The sequence below is a fragment of the Phocoena sinus genome, chromosome 21 (assembly GCF_008692025.1).
Source record: "Phocoena sinus isolate mPhoSin1 chromosome 21, mPhoSin1.pri, whole genome shotgun sequence".
NCBI lineage: Eukaryota > Metazoa > Chordata > Mammalia > Artiodactyla > Phocoenidae > Phocoena > Phocoena sinus.
The window spans coordinates 23,790,136-23,816,827 of NC_045783.1; the positions used below are offsets into that span (position 1 = coordinate 23,790,136).

General features: G+C 43.8%; 1 protein-coding gene across 5 annotated transcripts in view; it reads left to right on the forward strand.

Moving 5' to 3' along the window:
- Positions 1 to 8,771: 8,771 nt before the first annotated feature.
- The window catches only part of RBPMS (RNA binding protein, mRNA processing factor), a 187,075-nt gene continuing 169,154 nt past the window's right edge, over positions 8,772 to 26,692 (forward strand). For 3 of the 5 annotated variants that reach the window (XM_032618439.1, XM_032618435.1, XM_032618437.1), the window contains exon 1: positions 8,956 to 9,363. In XM_032618439.1, the coding sequence (XP_032474330.1) occupies positions 9,298 to 9,363 (66 nt within the window). In that variant the 5' untranslated portion in view covers positions 8,956 to 9,297. Of the gene's footprint in view, positions 9,364 to 26,692 lie in introns of all 5 variants that reach the window. The other 2 variants (XM_032618436.1, XM_032618438.1) reach the window with 2 other exon arrangements.

A 26,692-nucleotide genomic window follows, 5' to 3' on the forward strand; every position in this document is an offset into this window, starting at 1 on the left:
AACCTTAGAATGAACTTGATGCTCATCTATCCATATGACCAACTCTTCTCCTCCAGACATCTATTTCTTTTCTTTTTCTTTTTTCTTTCTGGAGTTGGCATCACCGGATCCTTGAAACCTGGCTTTTAGGTCAAATGCCTTATTCTCCCTTAGCCCCTCCGTTCAATCATTTGTCAAACCACGTAGCTTCCCCCTTGGAAATGGCTTTCGTTTCCATCCTTTTTTCTTTGCTTGTCCGTGGACCATTCAACATCCCTGTTTTCCATCTCCCATCTCACCTCACTCAAATCTACCTTACTAGCCACTGAAGATTTCTTCCTAAAGGGTAGTTGTTGATAATGAGTAAGTGAACTACATATTCAGCCTTATCCTTAACACTCATGTAGAGGTTCTCTACATTCTAGACAAGGGTAGAGTACAGTAGACATTTACAAGCGTTTAATTTAGCATTTGACCTTTGACTGTTTAAAAGTGAGTCTCTGAAAGGCCAGAGACATTTGCTAATTTACTATTTTCCTGAAGCACAAGTTCCATTCACAGCTATAAAGTCAGTGACAAAAAAGTCACTTAATTATAAGCGTGCTTCCAACTATCCCACCACCGCATGGCAATCTGGCTTTGTTGCTTTCTACGTATCATCATGTATTTAGTAATTTTTATTGAGGTTCTGAAGGGAGCACATGTATTTTTCAATTCCATTTTACTGTCTTTTAGAATGAAAAGTACATGCTAGAAATGGCAGTTGTGATTTTTGTTGTTTTACAGATCTAACTCTTGGGTCAAGGGTTACCATACTGGCTAATCCTTAAAAATGCCCAGTGCTTCCTGGTTTCCAGAGCTTTGCTCCCACTGTTCCCTCCCCCAGTGTTTTCATTGTCTATTGCTACATAAAAAACCACCCCCAAACCTAGTGGCTTAGAACAATAATCATTTATCTGCTCACAGGTGTATTTACAATTGGGGCAATATTCTAAGATAGTCTGTCTCCGTTCCATGTGGTGTCATCTTGGGGGGCGCTCAAGGTAGAGCATCTACCTCCAAGACGGCTCACTCAGAAGGCTGGTTGCTGGTGCTGGATGTTGCCGGGAGTTCAGATAAAGCCTTGGGGGTTGAGGGAGCATGGCTAGGGCTTGAATTTCCTCCACGTGGGCCTCTCCAGGTGACTGCTTGGGCTTTCTCATTACATGGAAGCTGGGTTCCAAAAGGGAGGAAACAGAAGCTGCCATAAATTTTTAATGTCTGGGCTCAGAATTCCCAGAATGCCATTTCCTCCACATTCGATTGCTCAAAGCAGAAACAGGCCTAGCTCAGATTCAAAGAGAGGGCACATAAGCTCTAACTCTTGATGGCAGGAGTGGTGTGCATGTACCAAAAAAGGGAAGTTTTGTGGGGCTGTGTTTGAAGACTAGCTACTACCACCCACCTTTTGGCCGTAATACATTTCCTTCCCATATGAAAAATATACTTATCTCCTTCCCTAAGATATCAAAATATCTCATCCCATGATACATCAGTTCATAGTCTAGGACAGGGATGAACAAATCACAGCCTGAACCAAATCTAACCTGTGGGCTCTTTTTGTACAGCCCCTGAGATAAGAATGGTTTTTAGATTTTTTACAGGATTATAAAAAACAAAAACAAAGAGTACTAAGTGACAGGGATCACACATGTGACCTGCAAAGCCTAAAATATTTACTATCTGGCCCTATACAGGAAAAGTTTGCCAGCCCCTGGTCTAGGATATCAGCATCTAAGTCAGATCCAAGTGCAGATGTGGCTTCTTAGGTGTGGTTCCTTGACTATAGCTCCTCAGACGTGGTTCCTCTTGATCTGAAGACCAGTGGACTAAGGGGACAAAATATCTGTCTCTCACATACCCAATATCTAATGGTAAGGTAGGGACAGAAACTCTATAATAGATACTCCCATTTAAAAAGGGGAGAATAGGAGAGGGACATGGAAGCTGGTCCATAGCAATTCTGAAACCCAGCTTGTCAAATGATATCACTTCCTTACTTATGCTCACTCCTGTTCTTTGGGAATAATTCTCAGTGGCTCTTTCATCCTTCTTGAGTTATCTTCTCTTTTGGAAACAGCTCATAATTGCAAATGGGTAGCTTCCTCAGCCTGCTTCCTGCCTATAACATCAAAGGTCCAGAGGCCTCTTTTCATTATGAATAGTCTCTGTCTATTTCAGTGCAAGCTAGTAGAGATCCTTAAAAAGCCAGAAGTTTCTTTTTTTTTCCTTCTTTTTAAAAATTTATTTATTTTTGGCTGTGTTGGGTCTTTGTTGCTGTGTGTGGGCTTTCTCTAGTGCGGGCGAACGGGGGCTACTCCTCGCCGCAGTGTGTGGGCTTCTCATTGCGGTGGCTTCTCTCGTTGCGGAGCATGGGCTCCAGGCTCGTGGGCTTCAGTAGTTGTGGCACATCGGCTCAGCAGCTGTGTCTCGTGGGCTCCAGAGCGCAGCCTCAGTAGTTGTGGCACACGGGCCCATTTGCTCCATGGCATGTGGGATCCTCCCAGGCCAGGGCTCGAACCCGTGTCCCCTGCACTAGCAGGCGGACTCCCAACCACTGAGCCACCAGGGAAGCCCCCAGAGGTTTCTTATACTTAAAGTTATAATCATCTCCCTTAGGCAAAAGCTGTACTCGTATTTCTTGCCAAGACAGTCCCTTCTCTACCTCTTGACACTATTGTAGGACAATGTCATTTAGATCCCCAGAAGCCCTGCTGTCTAGTTGAAAGGATCTATGAGGTACTACCTTAAATTTTTCTGAGATATTAACTTATCTATTATTGCATAACAAGTTACCCCAACACTTAATGGCTTAAAACAACAAACTGTTATCTCACAGTTTCTGTTGGTTAGGAATCCAGGCTCTGTTTAGCTGGGTCCCTCTGCCTCAAGGTCTCTCAAAGGTTATAAACCAAGATGTCAGCCAGGGCTATGATCTTGTCAACCTAATTTATGTCAGTTTACCGTACAAGATATCACAGATTGGTGGCTTAAACAATAGACATTTTTTTCCCCACAGTTTTGGAGGTTGGAAAGTCCAAGATCAAGGTGCCAGCCATTGGCGTTTGGTGAGGGCCCTCTTCCTGGCTTGCAGATGGCCATCTGTAACCTCACATGGCAGAGAGAGCAGATACTCTAGTGTCTCTTCTTACAAGGGCACTAATCCTATCATGGAGGCTCCACCCTCATGATCTCATCTAAACCTAATTACCTCTCAAAGGTTGTACATCCTAATACCATCACATTGGGGATTAAGGCTTCACAATATGAATTTGGGGAGGATACAAACATTCAGTCCATAACAGGTTTCATCTAAGGCTGCACTTAGGGGAAGATCTGTTTCCAGGCTTACTCACATAGTTGTTGGCAGGATTCAGCTCCTTGTGGGTTGTTGGACTGAAAGCCCCAGTTCCTTGCTGGCCCTTGGATGGAGGCCTCCACCATTCCTTGACACATATGCCTCTCTATCAGGAAGCTCACATCATAGCAGCTGGCTTCCATCAAAGGCGGCAAGTGAGAGAGCAAGAGAGGGTGTGTAAAATGGGAGCTGTGGTCTCTTTATAATCTGACCTTGGAAGTGATATCTATCACTTTTGCCATGCTCTTTTCATTAGAAGCAAGTCACTATGTCCAGCCCACACTCACAAGGAAGGGATTACACAAGTGCTTGAACACCAGGAGGTTGGGGATCACTGGGGGGCCACCGTAGAGGCTGCCTACCATGGGGTCTTCTAGCTACATCCTTGTCTTGAACTTTACCTAAGGCCAGGTTTTCCTGGTTTAACCTTTGCCCCTAGGCCATTTTTTATTTTGAGAGTTTTGTCTTCTGGAGAATCTAGGAACGAAGAAGTTTTATTTCAAATCCAGCAAGTCCTGGCTTCTTTAGGTTTCCTCCAGATTCTGACTGAAAATGGAACAGTTCCTTTTTTCTTTAGCTCACCTCACTTCTCTTGTGCTAAATCATAAGCATCTACAAGAAACCATCCAACCCTTTTGACATTCTATCCAGATCTAGCTAGATCCACATGTTCATAAGGTATCTCTTCTTTCATGTAATAGCAGGCTAGTTTGGCTAATTGTTCTTCCGTTACATACATGGGGTCTCCTTTTCTCCTGCCTGCAGTGACAATACTCTCACTGTCTTTTAACAATGCTCTCCAGGACCTCCTTGGCAGTCCAGTGGTTAAGAGTTTGCGCTTGCACTGCAGGGGGCACGGGTTCGATCCCTGGTCAGTGCAGCCACGAGAGAAAGAAAGAAAGAAAAAAAAGCCCAATGCTCTTCACTAGCAGACTCTTCAAAGTTCTTCCAGCTTCCATCTTCCACCTGATCCTAAAGCCACTGCCACGTTTTGTGTTTTTGTAATGGCAGGATCCCATTTCTAGGTATGCGAATTATGTTTCAGTTTATCTACTGCTGTATAACAAACCACCCTAAAACTTAGTGTTTTAAATATCACATATTAATGCATATATGTAGAATCTAGAAAAATGAACTTATTTGCAGGGCAGGAGTAGACATAGAGACATAGACAGAGAATGGACATGTGGACACAGGGTGGGGAAGGAGGGAGGAAGAATTGGGAGATTAGGATTGACGTATATACACTACCATGTCTAAAATAGCTAGCCAGTGGGAACATGCCATAAAGCACAGGAAGCTCAGCTCAGTGCTCTGTGACGACCTAGATGGGTGGGATGTGGGGGCGTGGGAGGAAGGTCCAAGAGGGAACGGATATAGGTATACATATCGTTGATTCAGTTCACTGTACAGCAGAAACTAACACAACATTGTAAAGCAATTATACTCCAAAAAAACCCCCTTAGTGTTTTAAAACAAAAGCAGTCACTTTTTTTGCTAACAATTTTGCAATTTGGGCGACTCAGTGAAGACAGCTCATGTCTCTTCCATGTGGTGTCAGCTGGGGTAGATCACCTAGGGCTGGAGTATCCACTTCTAAGATAACTCACTCACAAGGCTGGGAATTGGCCACAGCTGTCTGCTGAGAGCTCCGCTGTAAGCTGGGGACCCAATTCTCTTCCAGTGGGCCTCTCCACATGGCTGCATGGGCTTCCATAAATGTTGGAGGGAAGTGATTGAATCTCAGAACTATTTTAGGAGGTAAAGATCAGGATGTTGCACAACAATGGGAATATACGTCACACCACTAAACCATACACTTAAAAGTGGTTAAGACGGTAAATACAATGTTGTGTGTGTGTTTAGCCACAATTAAAAATTAATAGATAAAATCAGGGGAGGGTGGTGATGGCCTGGAGGTGGGTGGGGGCAGGGGTGAGGGAGAGAGATGTGTTAAGAATGACAAAAACTAATCAAACACAGCCTCTGGCTTCAAAAACATTTTTGGTCCAGCGGAGGATGTAGGAGAGTTAACAGAAAATCACAACACATGTGCTAGATACTGCAGCTTTCTGCCACGGTGCTAACAGAGTTACAAAGCCCATGCCATGCAAATTGCCTCAGAATAGACCTTTAACGCCTGCAATTCCCAGAGACGAACATTTAAGGCATAATTATAGGTTTGGATTTCTTAAAGCAAACTTCAAAATGAACACTGCTAGAGAAACAGAAATGAGGAATGAAAACTACAGGTGCGTAGAATATGTCCCTATCAATCTAGCAAGCAACCTTCCAGGCCAGAAGCAATGAAGTAAAGTGGTGGGCAGGGGGAAAAGCAGGTGTTTCTTGGTCATTAGCCCTGTTTTTCTAGGATATAAAATCCCTTTGTTGTCTTAGTATGTCTAGAAACTATTGCTACCGAGGAGATCTCATGTTGAAACTTTCTTTTTTTGAAGTAGTAAACAGGTCATAAAGATCATTTATATCCTGAATGAATGTACATCCCCTCCCCCAACTCTTTTGCCTCACTCACAAAGTTGTATAAATACCCAGTCTATTTATAGATTTTCATTGAGTGTTGCTGGCAACTTAACTCCATTGTTCTTCCAAATAAGTCTAAACCATTCTTCGTAGAAAGGGCAAAATAGGAGTCCCTCTTTTCCTGGTATATTACCCCATCCCCAGGGTGTTTTCTGAAAATATGCTGAATTTCACACTCACCATTGACTGTATGTTATAGATTTCCCTGCTTTATTGTAAATTGCCTGATGTGTCTGTCAGTTGATTGGCTGAGTGGTGGTCTTGGGCCCCTGTGCTGAGTGGTGTGATTTTATTTTTTACTTTTTGAAATCTCATCAGTTGTCCCATTCTGCACAAGCTCTCTATCTAGGGTCTCCCGTGGCAAAATAACGACTGAAGTCCACTTCCATGAAATCTGCCTAGTGCCTTTGTGGTGCTCTTCATGCCGAGACACCTCGGCTAATTCAGTCCCTTCGGCAAGGTCTTGGAAGGATCTGTTCATATCATTCAAGCCCTAGAATCAATACCTGATGAGAATGTGTTCACTCATTCAAAAATAATCATTGAGTGCCTACTATGTGTTAGGCACTGTCTCAATGTTGTGAACACGAGAATAAACAAGCCAGACAAGGATCCTCTCACGGAACTTATTCTCATTTTTTATTCCAGAGGGTTTTGACTTTTAACAATGGACAAGGTGCCAACTTGGCTTCAAGACAGAGGAATCAGGTCCTCTGCTTGAGATTAAGCCACATTTCCTTGGATGGGGGTAGGGGAGGTTCTCCAAGCACACCAGGACCACCCAACATCCACCTACTTGTAAGTGGAGTCTGACGGGGACTATCAAGGACTAGGTCAATTGTTATTTTTCTTGGTCCTCGGCCAAGCTCCATGAAGACAATGCCTTTCTGTGGAGTGTATTCAGGAACAGGCAAGAATGGCCAAGGAGGGCAAAGTGCCGGCATTATTGGTCAGCACAGGGGCCCAAGACCACCACTCGGCCGTTGCTCAGAAAGACATTGCCCCCTCGTGGTTCCTTATATAACTGAAGGAAGAATAACTGTACCCTTGCCTCTTCTGAACTTCAGTTGCAATTTCAATAGACTCTTGGTTTATTTTCATCCGGGGACATTTGTTTTCCCCCGTAGAGAGAAATGACAATATGACATCAATATAATCTCTTTATCAAAATCTCCAGACGCCCCCCAACACCAGAAAAATCCAATATGTAAATCCAAGTATCAGTACTGTTTTTTTTTTTTTTCTCTTCAAAATGCTCTTAAAGCAAATATTTTCTTTGCTTTTTACCATCTGAACCAGGATCGGCGGTGACGTTGCCGTGGAGTTGTTTGGGGTATCTTGTCTCCACAGCACCACTTTCAATTCCCTAAAAGCAGAAGCCTTATCTTCAACTCCGCCTCCACCCCCATCCCATTCCCAGGAGCACTTAAACCAGTCCAGGGTAAAGAATGTCTAGTGGGGGAGGAGGTCGGGGGGGTTGGGGGCGGAGACAAACAGTGAAGCTAACAAATAATAATTAGAAGTTGTGATTGTCGCCTTGCTGGAAGGGAACAGCGTGCTGTGAGAGAGAATTCCTGGGAGTGAGAAGTGAGGGAGAAATCTACCGATGTTTGGAGTTTTAAATTATGTGTTTGTAGCAGTCACTAAGTTTGAAAGCTTAAATGATACAATATTGTAAAAGTTCTCGATGGCTCAGGGAAAGTGGAAATTAATCATGTCAGCTCCCAGGTATGGTAGACTTAACTGGGTCCGAATGGGTGCCAGGTGCTTTAGTTTTATCTATCAACCTATAATTTCCTCTAATAGCAAACTCCTGGTAGATAAATAGAACTACTTCCATTTCAGAGGAGGAAACAGAAACAGGCAGTTCTTCCTTCCGAGGTTGGTGCGTAAACAAGCATAGTGCGCCGACGTCCCAGAGCGCTGAGTCTCCCTTCTTTCAGCGGCTTTGACCCTCTGAATATCATCTGTCTTGGCCTCCAGTTCGCCTGGCGGTGAGAAATATTCCCTCAGACAAGTATTTATTGAGCGCCTACTGTATACCAGATAGCGTACTCAAATAGCCATGGGATTCAAAAGATAAACAGGGCCCGGTCTCGTCTTCCAAAAACGATCTCCCAAAAGAGTAAAGAGAAGCAGCCAGGTAAACAATTCCAGGACAGTCTGAAAAGGGCTATAGAGGAGTCTGAACCGGGGCGGCGGGTTCGGAGACGCTGGAGAGGTTTGCGAGGGCCCGGCGTCGGAGGTGGGTTTGAAGCTGCGCCCTGAAAACGCCGGCCCGGAGCGGGCTGCCCCCGGATGTCACTCGAGTTCTCGCGTCCTGTCATTTTAAGCTGCCGACTAGGAAGGGAAGAAATAGGTCTAGGCCGGTACTGAAAAGGAGGGGTAGGGATTGGGGTGCGAATCCCTCGTGAAGCGCAAGCAAACGAAAGTAGCACATCACACTTCCAGGTCCTCGCGCGGGCAGGGCCTGCCTCCCCGAAACCCCTCTCCAAGCTGCGCGAAACGCTCGGCGATCCCCAGGGACCGTGCAAGAGGTAGGACCTGACCTTCTTCCCTCCCCCCTCCTCGGCCCTCGCCCTCCGACCTACCGCGGCGTCGGGGGCTGGGGTCCGCCGCTTCCGCCCGCCGCCCGCCGCCCCTCCCAGGCGCGCGCCATCCGGCCGCAGGGCAGCCGCCCTCGGCGCAGCCCCTCCTCCCGCGGGGGGCTTGCCGTCCCGCGTCCCGTTCCTGCCGGCTCCAGCCGGCAGCCCATGTCCAGGGAGGGCGGAGAGAGGAGGAGGCGGGGAGGAGGAGAGAGGGGAGGGAGGGAGGGAGGCAGGCGAGAGAAGGGGAGCTGCTTGGAGCCCGTACTTCTCAGAGCCAGCCAGGAGCGCGCACTCAGCGGCTCTCCGGGTCCCAGCCGCGCCCCGTTGACCCGCACCTCCTTCTCCTCCTGCTCCTCTCCGGGTACCCCTCGCCCCCTCCCTCCAGCAGCTGCTACGCTCGGGCAGCGGCCGCCCCCGGCCCCTACTCGGCCACATCCCCAACTCTCTGGGCTCACTCCTGGGACGCGCGTCCTCGCCCCATCCTTTCTTCCTTTCTCCCCTCGCGCCCGCCCGCCCTCTCCAGGTCTCCCTCTCGGGTCCCGATTGTCTCCGTCCCCTTCTCGGTCCGCCGGCGCCTCGCCCTGCCCCGTCTCTCCCTCGCACTTCCTGAGTCGCCCGCCGCCGCTGTCTCGCCGCGCCGCGGGAGCCCGAGCCCGAGCCCGAGCCGAGCCGAGCCGCGCCGCCGCTGCCCCGGCTCCAGCCCCCGCAGCGCCCGGGGAAGGGAAAAGTGGGCGAGCGCGCCCTCGCCCAGCCCCGCGCCCCAGCCCTGCCCGGCGAGGGAGGACCGGGAAGATGAACAACGGCAGCAAAGCCGAGAAGGAGAACACCCCGAACGAGGCCAACCTTCAGGAGGAAGAGGTACGGAGTGGCTCGGTGCGGTGGCGGGTACGACCTGGGACGGCGGCCGCTGGCTTTCTGTAAAGTGCGGGCGGCCGGCCGGCGGGGCGCGGGTCCCGGGGCGCCGGGCTGCGCCGGGGAGGGAGCGCCGCGGTCGAGGGTTTGGGAATCGTCCTGGCCCCGAGACACCGCCCCAAACCGTGGCCCCGGGAGGCTGTATCATCGGAGAGTGTGTTTTTGTGGGTCCGCGAGCGTCTGCGTGCCTAAAATTGCGTAACTTTGAGGACTTTGCTGAGACTTTTGTAAGTATAATGCTCAGCTTTGTTTGCCCCGGATTTTAAAAGCGGAATCGAGAGCTGACTCCTGGGTGACCTCAGATGATTGGGACCGGGAGGGTCAGCACTTAGGTCTGCGTCTGGGGCTGCAAGTTGTGGGGTGTGTTTATGTGGCTTAAGGAAGAAAATCGGGTAAAGTTTCTCGTTAAAAGACACCTTCGGTTCCCTGCCCCCTCCCTTTCAATGTGAAAAGTTCTTGAAGTATCCTCTCAGCTGAGGCAGTTTGGATTAATAGATAACTCTTCAGCCGCATTCTTCTCTGATGAGTCAAAGACCCCGAACCTGGATGATTAGGTTTTGTAAGTTTAGGGGCTTTGCGGTTGTGGGGAGCAGAAGTTGAATACAAGAGTTTCAAACTTTGCAATTCACCAAGTGACGATCCAGGCTATTTTAGTAGGACTTTGACGTCTGAGCGTCAATTTCATGTGGTGCGTCCGTAACAACCGTAAATATGTTAACGGCTGCAGAGCGTTCCTTTGGTGGAAACAAAATTCGATAAACGTGGGGGGAACTCCTGAACAAACATTTCAGAATTTTGTACTTGGGATATTTGTAATATCCTGTTAAATGGCTCAGTTCCTGCAGGTACATTATCTGGAGCCCAGTAAACAATACTTTCCGCCTACTTTTTAAGAAGCCCACGAAACCGACTTTAAACATTCTAAAAGGAACTTTATGTTTAGGTGCAAGGAAGTATGCAGTCTCGGTAAAAGCGTTTTTACAGGTATTGCATGCTGATGTATGAGGTTGACCGAAAGGTAAACTGATTCTAAAGCGATTAGGATGTTGAGATTATTATGGAGATACTGTGTTGTGTGTAAACTAAAATTCTGATAGTGAAAACAAAGGTTGCGGAGGATTTAACTAAAACATACAAGCCCTCAGCACTTTGTGCACTTGTAAGATAGGAACTGTTTAAATGGGGAAGACGGAGGGGAGCCCTAAGCCCTTGCAAAACAATGCAAAATAAACACAAGATTTTACTCTTAACATGATTGTAAGGTAGTGCAACCCAGGTGAATTGCTGTGAGCCCCAGGTGAATTGCCGTGAACCCCAGGTGAATTGCTGTGAGCCAGAAATTTGCCTTCTCACCTGAGGAAATTGCCTTTATTAAACTGTTATTTTGGAAAGCGTTGCTTACATGCTAGTTGTTTTTTAACTGCAAGTGGAGTACTACTGACATTCTTTTTCAAAGAGATGGAGCCTTGAATTGCATGTTTCGCTTTTTTCTTGAAACTTACCTGCTGCTTTGCTATTTGTTTTCCCTACCACTGAGATAAAATTTTAAAAATGTTTGCTTTTTTAAGGAGTTGCTGTGTTTAACTAATTCAGCTAACATACCAAGATAATAATGGCTTCAGAAACCTTTCTGTGTCTCTTAGATTGGCGATCTGTTGACTTCTAAGGGTAAGAATATATTACATGAGACTGTCTTTCTCTCTTCACCTGATTGAGAACTTGGAAAGTTAATCAGGTTAAACCAAAGATTTTTTTTGTTTGTTTGAGTGACCCCAAACCATAACCTACTTGACAGAATTAGGTAGAGAAAAGTCACATTTTTCTGCTCGACCCATACAGCTTAACTGCCGACAGCACTGGCAAGTTGTCTGCCCTGATCGTGGGCGTCTTAATGTGTGAAGCTTGGGTACTAGTATGATAGAATCAGATGATCCCAGTAACAATCACTGCCTCTTAACCAGTGGGAATGGCCTGTGGCTCTAGAAAATATCAGTTTTAGCAAGATACTTGTTATTTTAAAAATAAGGGGACAGTTTAAAAGATTTCAGAACCCAAGTTGTACAAGAGGTGGAACAGACAAAACAGATACACCATGAAGAGAGAAGTTTTATAATGTTAAAGATTCAGGAAAAGAAAGTAAGTTGGCCTGAATGATCTAGGTAATTTTGCCCTAATTCCCTGCTTGGGGTTTATGTTTTGTTTTTGAAAAACTCCTAACCTCTCTTTCCTAACCCTGAAAGCCACAAGTAAAATAAATATGGTATTTGGTGTGTCCCATTAATGTGCACAGCAATATACAAAACCACCGCCCTGGACCCTTTCCCTGCCCACCCAGGGATCAGCAATTTGTTCTCAAACACATTTAAAAGCCGTGGCCAAGGATTCCAGTAAACAGAACACACACATATACAATGTATATACACGTGATGACAAGAGAGGAAAAATGTGTTCTGTTGTAGTTTCTGATAGCCATTGAGCTGATGAGGAAGAGTTAGTCCACTCATTATTAAGAGAAAATAGTTTCATAGATAATCAGGGTAATTTAGACTTTATCACTTTATAAAATCCAGGGTTTTTTTTCTACTTTTTAAAAAAAGTGAGTTCCTTTTATTTTCCAGTACATTTCAGCCCTGATCGAGAGCTTCTAAAGCCCACTCTGAAACAGTGATGCTTGAAACACTTACTTTGGTTCCAATTGAATAGAAGGAACAGTCTAGGACTTAGGAGAATTTTTGCAGCTTTTTAGGGTTGGAAGTTTTTGAGAACTTGGGCAGGAAGTAGTCTTCTGCTCTGGGTAGTATTTAAAACTTTGAGGTAAAATAATTTTAAGATTTGGCTTGCCAACTGTAAGAATACATCTGGTTTTCTGACTTCGAGTATTCTATACATATGTGTTCCTATGCAAGTTGTCCCTGTAACGAAAAACCAGTTGTCAAAATCTCCCTGGGATCTGAGATTTACAAGGCTTCTGTATATGTATGTATAGGGCGGTAGATACTTTCTTACATAACTTTACAATTAATAAAATAATTCCAAGAATTTGCCTCTAATTTTGGACTAGATGGTATTCTCTTAAAACACTTGGCAGTTCTCACTTGACCGACTTTACTAAAGTTAATAAATATATAAGTAACAGACATAATTATTTGTCTTATCGTTTAAGTTTCGTATATTGAGACATTCTAGTAGTAGATAGAAAATATTTTTGGTCACTGAATTTTCAAAATGGAAATCAGATAAACAGTAATCTGGTCTTATTTTTACTTTTATGTTATCTGTGTCATTGGGTACTTTTCAGGCTGATTACAAATCATTGCTGAAAGGTGTTATTATGTTGAAGCACTGGTTTTAGAGTAATTTCTCCTTAAATTGCTTTGAACATTCTTGTACTTAAAACTAAAACAGAAAAACCTGGCCTTGTTGGACTATTGATCAAAAAGATGTTTGTCAGATGTTGGGCAGAAATCACACAGAGTCAGGTCTTCAGAAGTTAATACAAATCTTTTACCTCGCATTCCGCCTTTTAAAGTACTTAGTAATTTTGCCCAAATATTGGGGTCGTGAAGAAGTTGTTTCTTATGTAATTGTCACAGAGAAGGGGTACCGTGGTAGTTTGCGGCAACAGCGGGTTTTCATTGAGCAATAAGATTAATCTACATTATGACCTGGGGAAAATACAAAATGGTTTTGTACAGTTTAACCAAGTTTGGAGTCTGTTACTCCAAATCAAATCAAATGCAATAAACTTATAATTCAATCATACATAGGATTTGGTGACAGTGTCTTGGATGAAAATGTGGTGACTTCATAGTAAAATGTTGCTGCAGGACCACTGCCAATATGGCATGCATTTCTGAGTTATTTTTCCAGTAGTGGTTTTAAAATTTCCCTGATAAACCCTTATGCTCACTTGTCATCTGTTTCTAACGGTATTTGTTTGTTGGATAGATAGATTGGATGCTCTTATTTGAGGACCAAAGCCTTTGACGTTTGTGATGGGGCAGTGAAGTGGGAATTCTTGTGCACTGCGATGGGGATACGAATCACGGCAGCTTTTGGAAGGACTTGGCACTGTATATGAAAATTTCAAGCCCTTTGATTCCGCGCTTTTATTTTTAGAAATTTACCCTAAGGAAATAATAAGCATGCACAAAGATTTATTTAAAGGGATGATGCTTAGAGTTATTTATGATAGGGAAAATTCACAGAGACTCTGTGCCTAACAGCGAAATTGCTAAGTAAATCATGGTGTAATTCCTCTAAGAGAATATTAGGTAGCCATTAAAAGCCACATTTTTAAAGAATGTACGTGTGTGCGTGCGTGCGTGTAAATTTTTTTTTGGTGGCTTAAAACAACAGAAATCTATTCTCAGTTTTGGAGGCTAGAAATCTGGAGTCAAGGTGTTGGTATTGCTCCCTCTGAATGCTGCAGGAGAGAATCTGACTTTCTCTTCCAGCTTCTACATTTTAATTGAGGGGTTAATTCTCATGACATAAAGTGAAAAGAGCAAAAATAAAAGTTTTATATTATGTGATGCCAATTTTAAAAAATAACCAAACATTAATAAAAAAAACTATCTGGTGGATTACAGATCATTTTTATTTACTTTCTGGTGCTTTTCTGTGTTTTCTAAATTTTCTATAATGAACATAGGAAGAAAAGCAATTTTATGTCTTTTCTCCTAGATTTCAATAAATGCCCTTGAAATATCTGTAGGTGTCACAAAACCATTGGGTTGGTCACATTTCGTTTTGCTGCCAAGCCTGGCCTGGGGAATCAGGCGTCTGATCCTCACAGCCTTTCCTCATAATGTTTATCTCATTCCCTTATCCTGTCTCTTCCTAGTGATCTTCAGCTGCTCTCCTTGTTCTAACGTGCTTTCTCAATCCATTCTAACACACACTGCTGGGTCCTCTGGTACCCTAGCTCCTTCAGCACTCAGTGAAGTCCAAATATGGCACTCAAGCTTCCTCCTAAGGTACCTCCGTACATACTCTGCACACCATTTGTTTCAACCACCCTTTCCCTCTTGGTCTAGCTTGAACTGCTTTCCAGGCAAAAGTCAAGTTTCAGCCTACATTTTGCAAGATCTCATCACCTGAATGCCCTATCCCAAAGAGAGGCTTTTCCTTAGAATTCCAGGAGATACATATGTTATCTCCGTTTAACTCCTGGATCATTACATTTCATTTTTGGGTTTTTTTTTTTTTTCTCCTTTAAGATCTATGCTGTCTTATCACAGTGTTTCCAATCCCCAGCACCTACCCAAAGTTGGTACCCCAGCACAAGGTAAGTACCACACACTTACACATGTATGCACATGTAATTCTTTATAAGCATATGAAATATCCTTACTGGTGGGGATGGTGGTGATGACCTTGAATAGGTGAGCTGTCACAAAGCAGCCACTTCCTAAATGTGGGATTTAGAGCCGGTTATGGATGGACGGATCCTCTAGGAAATGACCTCCCCCACCTGTCACCTGCAGCCTCCATCTGCACCCACAGGCCAGTGTGCTTGGTTCATCCGACAGCCACTGCCAATGTGGGCCCGTTCATTTCAAGGTGCAGTTGGGTTTTCACTATTAGAATTTGGTTTCTGCTGCGGGATTCATTTTGACCTTTCGGACAGGGGTTTCTGGAAGCTCTGGTTCAATGGTGCTAGAACAGCATTCCCAAACGAGGCTGCCCTGTGTGATGGCCACTTTGGAATGTTTGTGTTCAGTTTCATTTGGCACCTTAGTGTCTGCCTTGGGGGTAGGGGAAAGGGAATGCAAATGTTCCTCTTGAACAGTGCTTGCTTTGGTCAAAGAAAAAATGTAGGAAGGAATGAAGAGAATGAACCTGAGTAATAGCTGGGGCAAAAGTGGCGGCCTGGCTCTCTGGGCTTGAGGCCGGCAGGGACCAGGTCTTTAAATTGATGCTATGTTGATATGAGGGCGTCATGGGGGATGAGCTTATCTGTCCATGGGGGATGACTTGGGTATGATTCCTTGAACCCACGTCCCTATCTTTAAGTGTACGGGGAGGATATTGCAAACTACTTCAGTGCGAGCGGGGAGTGCTCGACTGCGGAGCTTATCAGAACAGAGTTGCCTAGTTTGTTGCCTAGTCGTCTTTGCTGAGCGCCGGAAAGAGAAAATACTGAAATACTTGATCCTGGGACATTTTCAGACATCTTTTAAGCTGTTCACTCAGGTAAGAATTGTTAACTTCTGAGTATTCTGTGTCAAGTACTGGCCAAGCACTTTATATGTACCACGTGACTCATCCTCACAATGAGCTGATGTAGGTATTGCGGTGATGAGGACCCTCATTATGTGGGGAGGTGACTGAGGCACTGAGAGGCTGAGTGACTGGGGCCTTCACTTTCAGATTCTGGGGGGCCCAAGATCTGGGACGAAGCTCTTACTCCAAGTTGCGCCCAGGTTTAGTGGCGATGGCCCTGTGTGAACAGGTACAGTAAAGCACTGTGTTGAATTAAGTGAGGCGGTAGTTTGAGTTGGGAACCAGTCAGCAACAGAAGGAGAGGGTGACGGAGCTATATACATCAAAGAAAGCTTTAAAAAAAGAGGTGATAGTTGAGATTGGTTTTCCAGTTGAAGAAGGGTTGAGACAGGAGGGGAAAGATTGTCTAGTCAAAGGGATTGACCTTCAATGAAGATAGAGGCTTAAAAGGGAAAACAAGTGGGAGAGGAAGGGAAGTCAGGATATGAGGGGGAGGGAGACATGGGAAGGGGAGGGAGGCATTGGCGGGGGAAGGATAGAGGAGCTCTGCTTCCATGCCAGGGACCAGGAAAGACTTCCTGTGATGGGAGCTGGGCTTCTGTGCAGCGGGTCTTGGCGTTCTGAGATGTTCCTGTGGCAAAGGGGATGCACTGGATTTGGAGGCTATAACACTGTAGGAGTCCTGGTCTCAAAATTAGGCAGTGGCTGGCGGTGGTGACTGAGCCGGGCGGGAGAGGTGTTCAGGGGCTGCAGTAACTGTCAGATGACCAGGAGAGAAGCCTAGGAGTTGCATCTGTGGAGCCTTTTGGGTTTCTCTTTTGGATGACTAGCTAAATGGTGGTTGTATTTGTAGAAGCAGAAAATACCTGGAAGGGAAAGAGGCAACCGAGAGGGTTGGGTTTGAAGTGCAGAGGAGAGGTCTTTCAGAACAATTGAAGATTATATAGCTAGCAATCGAAAAGCTGTATACTATGAACTGAGTGCCCAGAAAATTAGAGAGGGCGTGGGACCCCTGCTCCTAGGAAACCTTGTGAGGGTAGGCAACAAAAGATGGACAGTTTACTTAAAATTTGAAGCTGTGTTTAAAAAAAAAAAAAAAAGGGGGTGTGGAGAACTGGAAATTCTCAGGAAAACTTGGAGCAAATTTTTTTAAAGCACTCTTTTAATTCAGGAACATAATGTATTGCATATATCCGTCTAGTTATAATAGTGTTCAGGACATTTAACCATTTGAAAGCCCGATTCGGGGGAGCTTAAAAAACTGGGTATATATAGTGTATTTCATATATATATATTTTTTTGCTTTCATCAACAGTCTTTGCAAATTGTTTTCCTCTAAAATTTGCAGTTAATTCTCAGGCTCTTACAACCTTTTCTTTTCCCAACCCTGTACCTAGAAGGGACATAAAATTTGTAGATGGGTTTGGGAGGTAAAGATGGAAGGCCTGGAGAGGCTTGAGTATTTTTATAAGAAAAAATTTGCCTGAGTTGCTTTGTTCTTTATTTCATTTTATGGGGCTGGGGGGAGTTAGAATGAGCCTTTGGCTAGAGCCCAAAGTCATCTCTTCCGTGGGTCATATTTTCAGTTTATTCATTTGTGCTTTCCTAAAAGTTAGCTACTTTTTCTGCTCACAGCTAAGTGTCAACTAGTGAATAAAGAAAAACGGTCCAGGAATTTAATTGCGTTTGTATTTCTCATAGGTTTTAACCCTGCTGCAACCATTATAATGCACATTATGTAGAATACTGGAGAAAAAAAACCAGAAATGGCAGTAATAAAGGCCAATCACACCAGGAAGACGGTTCCAAATTCCAGGCTGTAATACAGTATTGTTACACAAATTTAAAACGCAGAGGGAATGCCAAAGCAGCCTAGCTCAATCATGTCAGCCCCTAGGATTTTGCAAAGGTACAGAGAAACCCAGGAGTCTCAGAATTGAGGTACATCTCACCAACCCATGAAAAGAAGTTAGAGACTAATTTCCACTTTCAGTTAGCCTTTACTTCTCGTGAGTTTTTTTTTTTTTTTAAAATGACGTTCCTTTCTCTGCGCTTCCTAAATTCTTATGTCGTCAGGTAGATATGCTGGCAGAAGGCCAACATTATTCTAAGAAATCCTAGAGATAAAACATATTTTTTTTCCCTCGGATCCCCAGGATCCTGTTTTGTGAACTTTTCTCTTACGCCCACCTATAGGATAGATAGTTTTGGCCTCATGAGAGAAGGGACAGCACAGAAAGTGTTATCTTTTTATAGAAGTAGCAGAATTTCCTTTGTGCTGGGAGGGGAAGTGCTATGAAAGTGTAATTACTTTACCCAGCATGTGTAATTTACAGGACTTAAAATGTGTGAGTTTCCAAAGAGGCATCTGTTTTTAAATAACAGTATCCCTCTAAGCCAGCAGGTTGTGTTTTGGGGCAGGGAAGGGACACACACACACACACACACACACACACACACACACACACGCACATGCACGCTGCGCTTCTGTCCTGTGCATGCCCTGAGATGCTGGGTGACAGGAGACTGAAAACGTTGGATAATTGGATAAAAGGGACTGGCTTATCCTTAGAAGGAACATGAGCTGTCCTGGAGTCCAGTCGCCCTGTTCTGATTTCTGCCTCCTCTCCTCTCTACCCTTGTAAGCCTGTTTCCTTCTTTACCAAGACCTCCAAGCATTTTCCCAGCATTGAGCAAAAAAAAAAAAAAAAAATGGTTAGAGCTAGTGCTGAGACCATTTTTGTTACAAAAATTTTTTTCAGTCTTACTGCATATGTGTAAGAAAATTGGAGAATTGAAGATCAGGTGCGTGTCCAAATATAATCAAACTTGTAAAAGCATGTATGGATTCTTGGCACATTAATTCACTAAGCATCTACTGAGTAGTGTCTACTGTTTTAAGCATTGCATATTATTAATTTCTATCTTATTTTGGAGTATAATTGATTAACAATGTTGTGTTAGTTTCAGGTGTACAGCAAAGTGATTCAGTTATCCCTATACACGTATCAGTTCTTTTTCAAATTCTTTTCCCACTTAGGTTATTACAGAGTATTGAGCAGAGTTCCCTGCCTTATACAGTAGGTCCTTTTTGGTTATATGTTTTAAATATAGCACATTTTACATTAAGCACTGCGCTTTAACCCAATGAAGCCTTCTCATCCCATGTTGAGGGATAAGGAAACTGAGGCTCTGAGGGATTAAGTAATTTGTCTGAGGTTTTATTTGCAACTAGCGGTAGGAGCTTAAACTCTCTCCAGCCAGGTGCAAGGTTCATGTGATCTGGGCCCTGCTGGTCTCCCTGACCTCATCCACCAAGAATCACAGCTTCATTCATTATGCTTCAGCTGCTTGGGCCTTACTTAGGTATCTCCAGCTTGCCGAATATGTTCCTGCCTCAGGGCCTTTGCGTGTGCTCTTCTGTCTGCCTGGGAAACTGTACCCCCAGATGTTCCTATGGCAGCCTCGTCTTTGGCATTCATTCAGATGTCAGTTCAGATGTCACCCAGGGAGACCTTTGACCTCCAAGTTCAAAGTATCCCCACATTCCCAACCACTGTCCCATCCCCCTTATTTTATTTCCCAGAGAGTACTTTCTACTTACTGACTTTACCTTGGGTACTTAAGTGTTGCACTCCTAGAATATGACTCCTGTCTTGTTTTGGGCTGTAACTCCAATGCCTAGAACAATGCCTAGAACTGCCCAACGTTTGTTATTTGTTAAATGACTGGAATACAAACCAACCTGTCAAATTCTGAGGCCTGTACAATATACCACATGGTCCTAAGTCTTTTCCAGCAGTTTTTAGATTAAATTTTAATGCTGCCTTCAAGATGATCATTTCTGGGTCCCCATCCCCCTGTACTTCAGAAAGTACAATTACCGCCTGCTATTAAGCCAGAAATTTTGGATGGTAAGTGATTGATGCCATGGAGATGGGGGCTGGGGAGGGTAAAACAGGTTTTCATACGTAAAGGAATCCTTTGTCTAGTTAGAATGGAAACCAAGTACGTATTTCCACAGAAGCAAGAGTGAAATGTGGGCCGCCCGTGGAGTAACAAGTAAAAGTAGGGCAAGATGACTTTGATTACTGTTCTGCAGATGTGCTGTTGGGTTGCAAAGAGTTAATGTTAATAACCCAGGTGGAATTGATTTGGAGATAGACTTAGCACTCCCAGCCCTTTGAGTTAGTCTAGCCTCCAGCTCAATGTGCTTTCCTTCCTCTGCCTACAAAGTAAAAAAGGCACGCGGCTCAGGATAAGGCGGGCTTTAGCTAGCCGAATCCAGCCTGTAAGCACCTGTGTGGTAGCTACCAGGCAGCGGCTGACCTGAGCCCTGTGAACCCTTAGGCCGGCACCTCACAGCCGCAGATTATACCCCCTAGTCAGCCTCACAGACTCAGAGGCTGTGTTTCCTCACTTTGTAAAGCACAACAGGTGACTGTCAGGATGTAGACATCTGAGTCATCCTTGCTTTGGTCACCAGACTGCCTGTTAATTGAGCTCACTGAGGCCCTCATGAAAGTGCAGGCCATTGGATTATCCTCATTTGTGGCATTTATGTCGTAATAGTTGACCTTGAGCAAACTTTTTAAACTTTACCATCATCCACTGTCTGATACCCTTATAACCAGTGGTATATAAATCCTTGTAGGAGTCGGTTCTTGACCAAATCATCAGTACTCTTTTTTTAAATTACTACACCTTTTTTTGTTTCCTAAGGGACGTAGGACAAGTCATTTAAGTGTCCGTTTCCCGAACTAAAACATAGGGGTGGACAGACAACACCTGCTACGTGTTAAGAGAACTGTAACTCCTCTGCCGGTTTTTCTGCTTCATCCCACTTTTCCTCTCCCCTGTGCTGTGCTACCGCAGCAGCCCAGATACATCGGGGTGGGGGGGGATAGGCTGTTTGCGGGGAATGGCTTTAAGCCTGAGATTGTTTTGTTTTTGTTTTTCACTGAGAAAATCCGTGCCCCTCCTGGAGAAATGGGTGGGAGTTTCTGGGTGTGAGCTAACGGCAGGAAATGACCCTCTCTAAACAAAAGGACTCTTTAAGGCCCATCCTGAGTCTTTGTGTTTTGAGGAGGGGTTATACAGAAAACCAGAGCTAGGAAATTAATCTCTGCTTTAGCCATGCTAAGGGAGGGAAGGGAGAAAGGAGAAAATTCCTTCCCTGCTCACCCTCCCAAATGTCTAAAGTGCCAGGCAGTACCCACTGTGAGTGCCAGAGAGGTTCAAAGTAAGGTGGGACACACTTCTTGGGACAGTGTGGCTTCATAACCCCAAGACGCAAAAAGGAACCAGGTTGGGCAGAATTATACCCACCGTGACCTTCAGCTTTAACCTTGGCTTTCAGCTGCTGCTTGAAACACCCATCACCAGCAGGATGCAGAAATACAGAACGGGGAAAGGAGAAGAAAGGGATATTTTTGTGTGATCTATTCGTTGGGGTGCTGTGATTTGCTAATGAAGACCCTATAAGTAAATCAAAGATTTGAATACTGCATTAACTACCGTCTTCATTTTTTCTAAATCTTAACTGCTAAGAGTCACTGACTTCTGCCGGTTGACTAACAGAAGGCATTTGTAATCGTTTCTGTGTTAGATAGCAGGCCCATGTGAAGAAATGTGGGGCCTTGCCCCTGCTTTGGAATGCACCTTCTCTTCACTCTAAAGTGACCATTCATTATACCAGTATTTATACGGCAAGATGCTGAATTTATATTGCGAGGAAAGTGGTTCTGTCTTATCAAAATTATTTTGCCTTTACATTCTTGCTGACTTGCAGCAATGAACTTCTTCCAGGCACACCTTTTTTTTTTTTTTTAGGAATATAAATCTTCCCACTAATAATTAGAAACACACATTTTTGTTGAAAGTGGTTTTGTGGCTTACTTTGTTTTCAGAAAACGGCAAACATCTCAAAGAAACATCGTTAGCCTACTATTTTAGGCTTTATATTGTAACTATATTTTTAGAAAGGCCTGCTGATGTGTTTGGTGGATACAGTGTGGTGTGTTGGGGGTAGAGAGGTGGATTACATCACGGGCACCAGACACTTAACAGAATTGCAGAGATAAGATTAAAGCGGATGCTCAGATCCCAGTATGAAAAGGTTTTATTTGGATATTACATGTGTTGAAAGACTCTGTATTTTAAATAGGAATCGAGGAGTGTAGAATTGCTGTAAAGGTTTACAGGGAAAAATTGTTAAATTCCAGTGTCTCATGTGTTGGTAGGTTTTCTCATTTTCCTAATAAGTAAACTTGAGAGAAAGATTAATGTTGTAGTGTTAGTAATTTACAGATATGAAGATATACATTGACTTACGTTCATTTGGAGGCTTATATGGTATACATCTGGCATTTGTTTTTCATTTGTAGAAGATCAGTTATTTTTCGGTTATTATCTGTGTAACATCACACATTTTTACAAAGAAAAGATTAAAATACCAGTGATGATCTGCTCTCTACATTTAAGCACTTATAGCTATAATGTCTGGCGGTAGAATTCTTTGCATTGAGAACCGTTTCTGCATCAGCTTTGGTGACTAGGACCAAATATTCCCAACCTGCATGCTTTACATAGGTTACTTTGTGGTTTAGATGCATTTGGGAATGAAGCGTGTCTGATTGTAGTGGGTGGAGGAACAGCTTCTTCTGTAGCTCTTTCCCTTCGTGCAACTACTGGTAAACCTTGAATCAAAAAGTGAGAATTTCCTGATCAGGAATGTTCTTGGATGATCAAAGGGAAGAGTCTTGCCCTTTGCAGGACTAGCCTCTGTTGCCGTTTGGTCACAGTGCACCCAGCCTGCTGACTCTGTATCTTAAAAACAAAAGCCAGTAGGGAGGGGAGCGAAGACTCAAAAACATCTGTGGGGCTTTGGAATATGTTGAGTTCCTGATTTTGGCAGGTGATCATTTGAGAAGTTTTAACCGTTAAGTTGTCCCTTCCTCTGCCTTCCCAAAGCCCCCCCGTTTTTAATTAACAATTAATCAACATGAAAATTGCTCTCATTACTATTATTATGAATCATGGGTCATGATTATACAGAAAAATCCTTTTGGTATGAGCTTATTCTGAACTTCACGAAACAGTGTTGTTTCCTTATTCACTAATGAAGTCAGCCCAGGAAAGCTTGGGTGCTGCTTGGAGCAGGAGACCCAGGCACAGAAATCCAGCAATTTGACCTCGGTCCTCCACCTTATCCCAGTGCTCTCCGAAATCTCTCCACAAAACTAATAAGCATTATATTGTCCAAAATGAAATTGCAGTCATATTCCTCGGAAAATGTACCATGAATACGTCACTGCCCTCCCCACCCCAAATGGGTTAATTTGCAGTCATACAAATTAGGGCATTTTTCATATAGGGTTGGGATAAAGAGTAAGCATATTGTTCTTAGCAAAGTCCTGAGATGACTTCCCTTTATCGAAAGCTCTAGGATATTAATGCCATTTTTTGTTGTTGTGTTGGACGTTTGTGGTACCCACTCCAACAGCAGTGGGCCACAGCGTAGCTTCAGTGTACAGCGGAGATTATCTTCTGGGATATTGTTGCATATTTTAAATCGGGTTACGCACTTAACTCTGCAGTCATTTCTCCCAATACTAAAAAAATAACTCCGTTGGATTTTTATTTTATCTGGTTTTTATTATTGAGACTACCAAGATGGCATAAGCCACTTGTTTACCTAATTGGATGGCATTGGGCCCAAATTTCTTTTCACCCTCTTTCCCCTCGAAATAACATCTTTTTTTTTATTGGCAAGTAAATTCACCTATGTTATCCCCTCCTTTCCCTTCCCCCATTCCAAAAATAAAAGTAAGCAAAAAACTCCCACAAAAAACAGAAGCTATAAAATTTATTAAAATTTTAACAATTCCTTTCTCTACAGCTAATGTTAACATTTTAGTATCTATCTTATATATGTCCTTTTCTGTGTGTACGAGTGTTAACACACACATACACTCACTCCCCTCTATTTTTACAAAAACGAGATCGTACCATAATAGTGTTTACTTACATTTGATTTTCTTTTCACTTTACATTACGTTATGAATATCTTTGCATGCCAGTGGATACATTCTGCAGCCCCGTCTTTAATTCTTTATACTATGCCGTAGTAAGGATGTACCTTAATGTATTTAACCCTTTCCTTATTATTGAGCCAGGAGCTTGTTTCCAGCTTTGTGATATAAACAGTGCTATACATCCTCCTAGCTAAATTGGAGTATACACCCTTAGTGATTTCCTTAGCCTAGCCTCTCAGAAGTGGAATTTCTGGGTCAAAGGGCTTACATTCCCTTTTTATTTATTTATTATTTATTTATTTAATTATTTTTGGCTGTGTTGGGTCTTTGTTGCTGCACGTGGGCTTTCTCTAGTTGCGGCTCGCGGTGGCCACTCTTCGTTGCGGTGCACAGGCTTCTCATTGCAGTGGCTTCTAGTTGCGGAGCGTGGGCTCTAGGCACGCGGGCTTCAGTAGTTGTGGCATGTGGGCTCAGTAGTTGTGATGCACGGGCTTAGTTGCTCCGCGGCATGTGGGATCTTCCCGGACCAGGGCTGGAACCCGTGTCCCCTGCATTGGCAGGCGTATTCTTAACCACTGCGCCACCAGGGAAGTTCCCCATATTGACTTTTTTAAACCCCCCTTCAAGACATCTCCTAGTTATTTTGAGTATTGCTTGTAGGCACTAAAATGCTTAGATAATTTCTGGAGCTGTTACTCTCAAGTTCCTTGAACACAATGAAAAGTGTTGATTTTTGTGGTCTTATGTAATAGGCCCTTGATATGTTTTGCCGGCTTTAAACGGGATAACTGGGTGATGAGGCCAATACTTTGGGTGTTGTGTGTGCACGTACAGAATTTCATTGAATTGGTTGCAACGTCAAGTGAACCAATAACACTGCTGCATAAACTCTACTGTAAGATGCATCCCGATCTCAGAGATGTTACTTGTTGGAAACGTGTGTCAGAGCCTTGTAGCTCTAGTTTTCTGGTCACACGGTTAGCTTGCTCTTGAGGTGAGGATAGAGACACTCAGAGAGACGTTGGTCAGTTTGACATAAGTTTTGGTGGACAGCTAGCCAGTTACATTCCTGGAAGGAAATTTTATAGACACAGTTAAAAGAGTAATGCCTTTAATTAGGTGTGGACCCTGCAGTGGTCCTTTTCCTCCCCTCTAAATTGAGAAGGGGGCCTGGACTCCAGTGTAGAAGCTGTCACGAGTATTTCTCAGTCTGAACAAGGTACCATCAGGACTTTCTCATCCACCCCAGAGGGGCTGTTTTCACTGCGATCAATGCCCACAACGTCCCAAGAGCCACATACAGCTCAGGAGTGGGGCCCCGGTCTCCCCATGTGGGCCGGGCAATCACCATTAACCCCAGCCCACAAGACCTCTTCAATTGTTACCAGAACATTCCTGCAGAGCACACGCTCTCCACAAAGTCTACACAGATGTTCTTAGAGTGCGACTCTAGAAAATGAGCAGATGTATTGGAGACCTCAGTCTTGACTCATCCTGAATGTCCCATATGAATGGAAGTTGCATCTCATTTAGCGTTTACTCCAAGTATTTCAGGGTAAATTCCCACTGAGGTTATGAAATACTGAATTTCTACGCACGCAGCACCTTTCTCCAAGGAACTGGAAACTCTTTTGCAAATAAAAACATGCCTTTTCCTTGAGTCCTTGATTGTGGTTGACAGATGGGGAAGGAGTTGGTGGAGAGAACGTTGATAAGTGGTGAAGAGGTACAACTCACTGGGGTACCCCTCACTGGTCCTTGTTGTCTTGGCCATTTAGGTGGGATGTAGAAGTGCTTACAGAGAAGCAGTTTTCCTGCCTACTTGGAAAGCCTCTGTCAACACAGAAAGCAATGGGAAAATACTATGAGTTCCTATGTCAATTGACACTATTGTGTAATATAGACAGAGGGCTTAGGAATTCAGAGAGATCTGTGTGGATGAGAGGGGAACAGGCTCTTTAGAAAGTGGAAGAAAGAGATGGGTTTTAATGAACTGGGCAGATTTAAATAGAGATGTGCGCTGCGATAGCAGAGTTTCACCATCATAATGGTTTTGGGAGTAGGAATGAATGTGGCATATTTCTGTGGCAAAGAGGAGGCTTATCTGGCTGTGAATTTTGAATGAGTAATGATAAAGATTTGAGGATATTTTAAAGAATTTTTATCAGTTGTCCTTGGTTCCCCAACCAGGCCTGTTGCATAGGCCACAGAGGTACCACCTGCAGAACGCAATGCCGGTATGCTAAGCTTTTTCTTCTTCTTCTTCTTTTTTTTTTTAAACTAGGCTTGCAGAGCCACATTCGCCAATCAGGTTAGCATACTGGAAAAATAAAACATTTTCCTCTTTGGTTCTTCCCCTCAACTTCCTGGATGGAGCCCTTTACCCCTTGAGTGCGTTTGTTTCTTTTCGTCTTCATTCTGCAGTAGCCGGGCTGTTGATCAGTTATGGTGGCTCTCAGCCTTAGAAACGGAATATGTAATTCCCAGGTGATGTAGTCGTTCCAGAGTTATTAAACTCCTAATGTATTAGGCCCTAGTGATACAATGGGCAGCAAGCAGACATTGTCCTTGACCTTCCTGGAACTTGCAGTGTAGTGGGGAAGTGTATATTAAATAAAAGCACCTGTAAATATAAAATTATAAACTGTGATAAGTGCTGTGAAGGAAAAGCATAGCTGATGGGTAACGAGGGGGCCTTGTTTAGTTTGTTATAGGCACCATTCACATCATTTCGTGTATGTTAACTCTTTCAGTCCTCGTAACACTGTATCAGGTAGGTACCAACCATCATTATTCCTAATGCACAGGTGAGGAGCTGAGAGGTGAATAACTTGCTCTAGGTCACAGCTCATGAATTGCCAAGTCTGGATTTGACCTACACAGTTAGTTCAGAATCTGTTGTCTTATACTAAACGTCACTGTCAGTCTGGAGTACTCTTTCTTTTTTTTTTTTTTCTTTTTTTTTTTAAATTTATTTATTTATTTTTGGCTGTGTTGGGTCTTTGTTTCTG